This window comes from Nelumbo lutea, chromosome 2, assembly GCF_056320005.1.
Source record: "Nelumbo lutea isolate HS-2025 chromosome 2, American lotus-T2T, whole genome shotgun sequence".
In the NCBI taxonomy this organism is placed as follows: Eukaryota; Viridiplantae; Streptophyta; class Magnoliopsida; order Proteales; family Nelumbonaceae; genus Nelumbo; species Nelumbo lutea.
In genome coordinates, this window is record NC_142685.1 from 7,951,273 (window position 1) to 7,960,729 (window position 9,457).

General features: G+C 39.5%; 1 protein-coding gene across 2 annotated transcripts in view; it reads right to left on the reverse strand.

Moving 5' to 3' along the window:
- The window catches only part of ATATH8 (Protein kinase superfamily protein), a 51,921-nt gene extending 42,745 nt beyond the window's left edge, over positions 1 to 9,176 (reverse strand). Inside the window, exons 1-2 of one of the 2 annotated variants that reach the window (XR_016108082.1) lie at positions 8,669 to 9,112; positions 6,314 to 6,489 (exon numbers count right to left, since the gene is read on the reverse strand). Coding sequence is in view for 1 of the 2 variants with exons in the window: in XM_088973496.1 (XP_088829622.1) it covers positions 6,314 to 6,489; positions 8,669 to 8,987 (495 nt within the window). In the remaining variant the exon portion in view is untranslated. Of the gene's footprint in view, positions 1 to 6,313; positions 6,490 to 8,668 lie in introns of both variants that reach the window. The other variant, XM_088973496.1, reaches the window with a different exon arrangement.
- Positions 9,177 to 9,457: the final 281 nt, after the last annotated feature.

Genomic DNA, 9,457 nt, shown 5'->3' on the forward strand with positions numbered 1-9,457 from the left:
TGAAATATCTAAGGTGAATCCTACCTATCTGAAAATCATGCAGGAAATGCCAATAAGCAAAAAATTTCTCGTCTTTATTATGTTATCAGAATAGCAATTTCCTATTGTTTTTTTATCAGTAAATATGTGTTTTATTAAAATTCAGATTGTAAACATTTTATAATTTGATGATGGGACTGTTGATCCCTTTTCCTCACTCTATTCATCCCTCATTACAGTGTAGCCCAAAATAATTGCTGTCTCAATGCCCCTTGTTTTGCTAATCCATCAGTTAGCCCATTTGCACTTCTTCGCACCCATTTAAATTCAGCCTCAACCTCCTTGGCAATCTTCTCCACTTCCCTAATCACATGTTTAAACATCCAAGGGGTGTGGTTGCTATTTGTTGCCCATGAAATTACTACTTTTGAATCCCCTTCCACTTCAGCATGTCTGCATCCTAGTTGTTTGGCTAGCTTTAACCCTTGTAGTAATGCCAATAGTTCAGCCTTCAGTGAGTTACCGTTGCCAATCGGCCCTGAGAGCATACCCAATATCCTCCTGTCAGGGTTTCTTAATACTCCTATTCCTGAAATGCCTGGATTTCCATATGAGCACCCGTCAAAATTCAGCTTTACTTAATTGCCTTCAGGTGGTCTCTGTAAGGTTGAAGGTTTTCATGTATTGATGGTTCGACTGATAAGAGTTCTTATTAGCCTGTATTTGAGCTTAAGTTGTTATGTACTGGGCCTGTGTTAATGGGCCTAAGTTTGTTTAGTGTTTTAAATTGTCTGGGTGTCCCATCACTAATCAGTGGCATTCCAGTCATTTCCTGTAACATTGTACTATACTCTAATATAAATAATAGTACTGTCGACTGGGTCATTCAGTTCGACATTCTCAGCATCTCTTGGTCTTCTCCTCTCTTCTACTGCTTCGGCTATAGCATTTCAGCTTTCATGGTATCAGAGCATTAAGCACCTTCCAGGTTACAGCCGACGCCATCTCTTCTCTCTTGCTGTCTTTCTTTTCTTTTTTTATCTGGTTTGCTGCCGTGAAACCCTAGGGTTGTAGGAGAACAACACAAGGTTCGAACCTAGGGTTTCCCTTGGTTGTAGGGCGCAAGGGAAGTAAGACCTAGAAGCTGATGTCCTACTAGACTGTTTCTAGTAGTTAGTAGCTATTCGGCTACTAAGAGAGGTCTGTATAGGACAGACCTAGTTGAGGACTGATTTCAGCAGTCCTAGTATTGGCCGTAAGGGGGAGAACTCTCTTTACAGTTGCAGTACTCGAAGCTCAAGTGAAGTCTGCATAGCACAGTGGTGGAGAACCCTCAGTTTCAGGTCGGTTACCAGCCCAGAACACCTCATTTGCTACTGTAACTGAACTGCTTCAGAACTGTGACAGTCTCGGCAAGTCTGAAACAGTGTTGCGAGCTGTCAAAACCTTCTTCAATTCTGCAACTAGTCTCTTTTTCAGCATTGTGATCTCTTCGGCTAGTCTTAAACAATGTCGTCTACACAGAAGCTGCAGTCAAGATGTCTTCAATATCTAGAGAGGTTTCTTCTAGGGATAACAGACCTGCTGCAAGGTCTTCAAATCTGGAAAACCCTAATTTGCACAGCTTACAGATTACAAGTGTGTTGCTGGATGAATACAACTTCAAGGAGTGGTCCGTTTCTGCAATGCTTTTTATTACTTCCCGTGATCTTACAGGCTACTTAGATGGGAACAAGAAGGAACCTAAGGTTGGCAATGCAGAGTATGCTATGTGGCGCAAGGAGAATGCCACAGTTATGTCTTGGTTGCTTGCCTCTATGACTCCTCGGGTTGCCAGGACTGTTCATCACTTTCCTACAGCAGCCAAGATTTGGGAAAATGTGTCTAAGACCTATGGACGGAAGAAAAACAATGCTAGAATCTACAGATTGAATCAAGACATTGCTGCCTTAAGGCAAGGGGATACGACAGTTGCAACATACTTTGCAACTCTGGAAGGTCTTTGGGAAGAACTTGACCATCACTTGATATTGGATTGGGAAAATGACAGGGACAAGGAGAGACATGATAAGCAGATTGAAGAGAGCAGAACCTTTAAGTTCTTTACTGGCCTGGACCCAGTGTATGAGGGTATAAGGTCACAAATTCTAGGGAGAGATGAATTGCTCGAGTTACACCATGTTTATTATCTAGTGATGAATGAAGAAGTCAGGAGAAAGGAGATGCAAGTTGACTCTCAGACTCAACCGACTGAACAATTTGGAGAACATTCAGCCCTGGCCTCTACTAAGGGAAACAGACATCCAAACAAGAAGCACCTTAAGTGCACTCATTGTGGCGGTGAGAGACATGTAAAAGAAAAGTGTTGGGTCCTGTATCCTCACCTGAAGCCAGTTGCATTGAGAAAGGACATGAAGGAACAGAAGGGTCATGCGGCAAGTGGGAATCTTGTCACCAGCAACAATGGTGACAACTTACAGAATATACCAACAATGTCTTCTTCTCCTATGGGGCAGGTTGTTGATTCCTCTGGAGCTGGTGCTTTGGGCTTCACTGCTAGTGAGGTAGAGGTCCTTAGCCGGGCATTAGCCCGTCTAAGAAATAATTCTTTTGCTTCCACCTCTCTAGCCAGATCAGGTACAGTCTCTGCCTTTAGTGCAACTAGCTCTATTGACTCTACTTCTTGGGTTATTGACTCCGATGCAACTGACCACATGACACATATGTCCTCCTCATTCTCTTCATATCATTTGTTGTCTGGTCAGGATAAGATGAGAGTTGCTGACGGGTCTTTCTCCACCATCTCTAGAAAGGGGGTGGTTGACCTAAGCAAGGACCTCTCTCTTAAATCAGTTCTACATGTTCCTAGTCTTACCTCAAATCTTTTGTCTGTTTCAAAACTTACCAAAAATTTGAACTGTAGTATAACCTTTTTTCCTACTCATTGTGTCTTCCAGGACAGATTGACGAGGAAAATGATTGGGAGCGGTCATGAGTATGGAGGCCTGTACTATTTTGATGCAGACATCGGTTCAGCCTTACAAGCATCTGCTGCTAGTAGTCTAGAGAGTGTGGAGTCAATGGCTAGGTTGCATCTGTGGCATGCTAGGCTAGGTCATTTGTCTTTCTCTTCATTAGAAATGTTGTTTCCCGAATTGTTTAAGGGCATTTCAAGTCAGAGTTTAATCTGTGAAGTATGTCAAATGTCAAAACAATATAGAACTGTTTATCCAATTTTCAGTAATGAAATTCAAGTTCCTTTTGATTTGGTTCATTCTAATATTTGGGGCCCTTCACCCATTGTTTCCATTGATGGCTTCCATTACTTTATCAGTTTTATTGACCACTATTCTCGATGCACATGGATCTACCCGTTAAAAGGACGGGATGAAGTACCACAGATAACTATGGCATTTTGCAAGATGATTGAAACACTGTTTGATAAGAAGATTAAGCAATTCCAGTCAGATAATGCTGCTGAATATTTTGAAAAATCCTTGAACTTATTCATGAAGGAATTGACTACAAAGAAACATTTGCCCCAATAGCAAAGCTCAACACAATTCGGGTTCTATTGTCACTAGCAGCAAATTTTTCATGAGAACTTCATCAGCTGGATGTGAAAAATGCCTTCTTAAATTGTGACCTTCATGAAGAGGTATTTATGGAACCTCCACCAGGCTATGATTTTGGTAGAAAGGTGTGTAAACTGAGGAAAACATTATATGGTTTGAAGCAGTCTCCTTGTGCATGGTTTGAGAGGCTTTGTAGGGCCATGAAGAAAGTGGGGTACACTCAGAGCGGTGTAGATCATACCTTGTTCATAAGGAGACAGGATAGCAAACTTACGGCACTCATTGTTTATGTGGATGATATGGTGATTACTGGGAATGACTTGGAAGAGATAAAAAGACTGAAGGAGTTTTTAGCTTTGGAATTTGAGATCAAAGACGTGGGCCATTTGAGATATTTTCTTGGGATTGAAGTTGCTAGGTCAAGAGAAGGAATCTACATATGTCAGTGGAAGTATGTTCTTGACCTCCTAGAGGAAATAGGCATGATAGGGTGTAGGCCAGTAGATACTCCAATAGAACAGAATCATGGCCTACAATAATCAGTAGGGGAGGACTACTGTGATAGAGAGAAATACCAAAAATTGGTAGGGAAGCTGATATACTTATTTCTCACTCGGTCAGATATTGCTTATGTTGTGCATATTGTCAGTCAATTCATGCACTCTCCAAAGATCCCTCATATGAAAGTAGTTGAAAGGATTCTCAGGTACTTGAAGACTTGCCTAGGAAGGGGAATTCTATTCAAGAAAAACAATAGAATTAAAATTGAAGCATATACTGATGCAAATTGGGCTGGTTCTGTTGAAGACAGAAAATCAACTTCAAGATATTGTACATTTGTGGGAGGGAACCTGGTCACATGGTGCAGTAAGAAGCAAAATGTAGTTGCTAAATCAAGTGTGGAAGCAGAATATCGAGCTATGGCTCACGGGGTTGTTGAACTCCTATGGCTCAGGACCCTTCTTAATGAGCTTGGCATTAAAGCTGAGGGTCCTCTCAGACTGTATTGTGACAACAAAGCTACCATCAACATTGCAAATAACCCTGTGCAACATGACAGGACAAAACATATTGAGATTGATCGACATTTTGTTAGAGAGAGAATAGTCTCGAGAGAACTCTACATTCCTTATACTCCATCTGAGATGCAAATTGCAGATGTATTGACTAAAGGGTTGGTTGCAGCAAAGTTCATGGACCTTCTTGGCAAGCTAAACATGATTGACATCCATGCTTAGCTTGAGGGGGAGTGTTAGGTTAAAGGTTTTCATGTATTGATGGTTTGGCTGATAAGAGTTCTTATTAGCTTGTATTTGAGCTTAAGTTGTTGTGTATTGGGCCTGCGTTAATGGGCCTAAGTTTGTTTTGTGTTTTAAATTGTCTGGGTGTCCCATCACTAATCTGGGGCATTCCGGTCATTTCCTGTAACATTGTACTGTACTCTAATATAAATAATAATACTGTCGACTGGGTCATTCAATTCGACATTCTCAACATCTCTTGGTCTTCTCCTCTCTTCTACTGCTTCGACTACAGCATTTCAGCTTTCAGTCTCCACTCCGACCTTACTTTATCTCTTACTCTCGAAGATTGTGCTACTTCAGACCATGTTCTTAGAATACCTGCGACTGAGAAGACTTGAAAGCAGTCCAAGAGTTTTACCCAATGGGTTACTTTCACCTTGATATTATCAATCACTTCCTCTATTGTTCTACTTTTTTCCAAGAAAATTTTGTTGTTTCTCTCTTCCCATATTACCCAACAAATTGCTAACTTTGTTGCTTTCCACATTACCATCCCTCTTTTCTTTCTCTGTCTCAAGAAATCATGGTTGAAGAGTCCTGCCACATCTTGAGGGGGAGCCCACCTACAGCCAAAGAGAGTACAAAAGAAATCCCAAATTCGATGTACAAAAGAACAAGATATCATTAAATGAAAAAGGACCTCACTACTTTCCTTACACAGTGAACACACATGAGGAGAAGGGCACATGTATGGGCTTCTTTTCTGCAACATATCACAAGTGTTTACCTTACCAAGGAATACTTCCCAACAGAAAGCTTGGATCTTAGGGGGAATAGGCTTGCACCAGATTTCTTTCACAGGGAAAGTCCACCTAGAGGGTAGAATAGCAATTTCCTATTGAAAAATAGATCCTCTTAAAGGTAGTTTGCTAAGTCCAAGGGCCAAAAAGATAGAAAAAGAAATATATATACAGAAAGATAAAGGAAAGTAGTGGCTGTGTTGCCACATGCATCAAAACTGTAATTGTTTCCAGCCAGAGCTTTGAGGGTGATAATCAAGACTCTGGTCTAAGCATGAAGAAGTGTTGAAATCAATCCTTTTCAACCAAGAGAACACAAAAGTTGCTATTTTTTTAAATAATAGGAATGAATTGCACACATCTAAAATCTTAGTGGGGTACCATCCCCAATCAAAATCAAAAGGTATCCTTGTTTATTGTGATAAATATTCATAAATAAAGGTAGTCTTGTATTTCAGAACATTTATGTTTTGACTAATAATTATGGGTGTGTCTCTTCTATTAAAAAGAGATCTACCCAATCACACCCTCTCCAAAAAGCTTTTTTTTTTGGGAAATTTAACAAGAGGAATGTTTCCAATCTATTTTTCTAATATAAAGGATAACCCCTGTGCTTCAAAATTTTGCCTCCACCATTAACCTTTCAGAATCCAATCGCCAAAGAGAGTCAATTGTTCACTACAGAGACAATAATGCAATGGAGTATCTGAAATACCTCAACAAGTCGTAAGGCCACCAAGTGAGGCCTGCAACTAAAATAATCTGTAACTTCCTGTGGATCGTAGATTTCAGGAAGCGGCCTGGACCAAATCTTGGAAAAATGGTAAAAGTAATTAGTATATGCCTCCAAAGCTTTGAGATCAGCCATGACCAAATCCATGCCAGACAGTCCTGTCAGAATAAAATGAATTAGCTTTGACAGAGAAAAAGGTCTGATCATATTACCAAATGATGGACAAGTCAAACATCAGGGTGGGGCCAAAGGAACAAGGAAGAGAGATGATTACACGTCACCTCTAAAATATGCACATTGCAGTTGTACAACTGAGTTCATGTGACAGACAAATGCCAATTTAAGTCATTATTGTATTTGGATAAACTTGTAGCAAAACAGTTTGATTTCATTGATCAATGACAAGAGAAATCTGAGAATAATACCAGTATGCAAGAAAATTTTATAAGCTACGATGTAAGATAATCTCAGGATGATCAGATCTCTGACAAATAACAAAAAGGACAGAATAATGGGGAAAAATAAAAGATAAGTGTCAGACCTCTCCTTCTGAATCAAATATGCAATCACATTAAACCCAACACAATGCCTTCAATAAAGTCAGACCAAAGGAAAAATCTTGATCATAATATCCAAACAAAAAAAAGGCTTCATCCAATTCCCAACAATGAATTATGACAATTAATTATGAAGTGCTCCTATATTTGTAGCTTCAATTTGGGACTTTACTGACCCCCCAAAAAATCAATTCCTGTACATCTTCTAAATATAGGTTTTTGACCCATTACAAATTTGGCATGAACTTATCAAAAGAAATAACTTCTAAAATCAAAACGTACCAAATAATTTTAAACTAATAAAACCCTAATTCAACATTTTAATTTTTTAACTAACTCAAGATAAAGAGATATGTCCAATACTCCTTGACTATCTGTAAATCAGTCATAACTTGCTAAATTAATATCTAAATTGTACAATCTTAGGCTTGATTTAGATAAAGCCCAATAACAGCAGAAAGCAGGCAGGTTTTGACTCTTCAAATTTAGGCCACAAACTGTGTGGAAAACTTAGGATAGTTCTCTCTTTGGATTCAGGTTGTGGTCCAAATAATTCATAAACTAAGTATTAGCTTCTTTTCCTGCACCACTGCGTTACAGTAATATAGCTATAGTTGATTCTGATAGAAAATCTAGAAGTTAAGCAGACGAGATCTTCCGGTTTGTTTCAATCAAAATATGGCTGGTGAAAAGGGAAATAAGTCAGGTAACGTTGATCCTTCCTTCCCATAAGCCTTGTATTGAAGGCTATGTCCCCTTTATCTTTTGACATATTAATATAACCTTTATACCCAAGTATCAAATTTATGACTGCATGTTAGTGTTTTGGACATATCATTCAAATACATGGAAACTAGTCATTTCCAAACAATCTTTCAAAGCCTATTGCTTGGATTATATTTTCAGGAGCTACAATTTTGGGAATAATTAGAACATGGAATTAATTGCATTCACTTTGGACAGAAAATTAAGGTATAGTGGATATTTTAAAACTTGGAATTTGATGCTTTATGTGCAAATTATTAGACTAGATTACCTTACGTCCACCACATAATGTCTTGTGGGTTAAAAACACTAGAATAGAGCACAGATCTTCATATATGTTATAGCTGGATCCTTTTGAATATCTAAAAATAAGGGTTAAAATGTGTATGTGGCCTACAACAGCCATTAGGTAAAAGAATAAGATTATAAACTGTTCGGTCCCATTCATGTTGAAGCACTTATCATCGGTAGTGATGACACGACCTTTTTTATGGTGGGAGGATTCCCTTACATCACTGAATTGCCAAGTCATACTTAAATCGTATGCAGGGATCTCATGCTGGAACGGAATGGAAGAAATAATTGTCCTCTCTGCTCCTTTTCCTTCTTGGGCAGAACATATCATCTCTTACTTGTGTGGTTCCTCTAATGTTGACCATTGCATACTTTTCCATGTTCCCTACCATAATTTATTTGTTGAACCGAATATCTCTCCAAGCCTTTCATTTTCATAAATGTCGATTATCAAATATCAATTACAGATTTAACCAAAATGACTTTTTATTTTCTCCACTCCAAACGAACTCGATGAGCATCATTGTTTTTCTGCTTATCCTTATTCAAAATATCAAGGAAATATTTTTTTTTATAACAAGCATTCCCAATTTAGTGCAGCATATAAGAATTCAATCGAAACTGCCAATTTCGTCTAACTTAAACACATAATTACTCAAATAAAGCAAAACCAAAAACGAAGAGGATAAGATTTCAGTGTATAGCAAGACGACTGAGGAACCTGGATAGGAAGGTTGAGGCCACGACGGAGGAGGTTCGGGGGAAGCGTCGGGAACTTCAAGATAACGAAGCCATATAAAGTCATCGACGGTCTTGGAGAGCTGTGGGAGGTGAAGTGCATCACTGGCCCAGCTGACACCCTGGTTAAATCCTCTCTTCAAGAACTCCACGTCCTTGTGTACCACCTGAGCCAAGTGGCTGAAATTGCCGATGAAGCCCCGTTGCTTATGTTCCTTTACCGTTGAAGTGGTGCGAGTCGAGCAGGTAATAGAGAGTCGCAGATTTGGCGCTCCCGCTGCTACTGCTGCAGCGACAGCCATCGGAGAGAGAGAGAGAGAGAGATCAGTGTATGGAAAATGGCTCTTGCTGCGGTTTTATACTGGGTGGTTGGGAGATGGGGATGGTTAATTATCAATATAAAATGCCTGACAATTTGAAAATGCGACGAATGGCGGACATTGCAGGAGCGTATGCTATGTTATACTCGCAGTAGACGACTCGTTTCTTGCGGTCAAGAGTTGTCTACCACCCGTTTCTTAAAAGTAATAGTTTGAGGTTTGAAACGCTGCCACATCAGTATGGCGATTCAACTTTAACGTTTAGGGGATGTTTGTAACCATGGCCGTTTTTTTCAGAAAAACGGTGCTACGTTGGATTCATATAGGCGTTTCTACAAGTACTCGTATATATGATTGTTTGGTTCACGTGTTTTTTGAAAAATGCTTGAACCGTGGGCATACCTAGTAAATCGGATTCGGGACCCCAAACGGTTGACTGATTGGCAATTAGG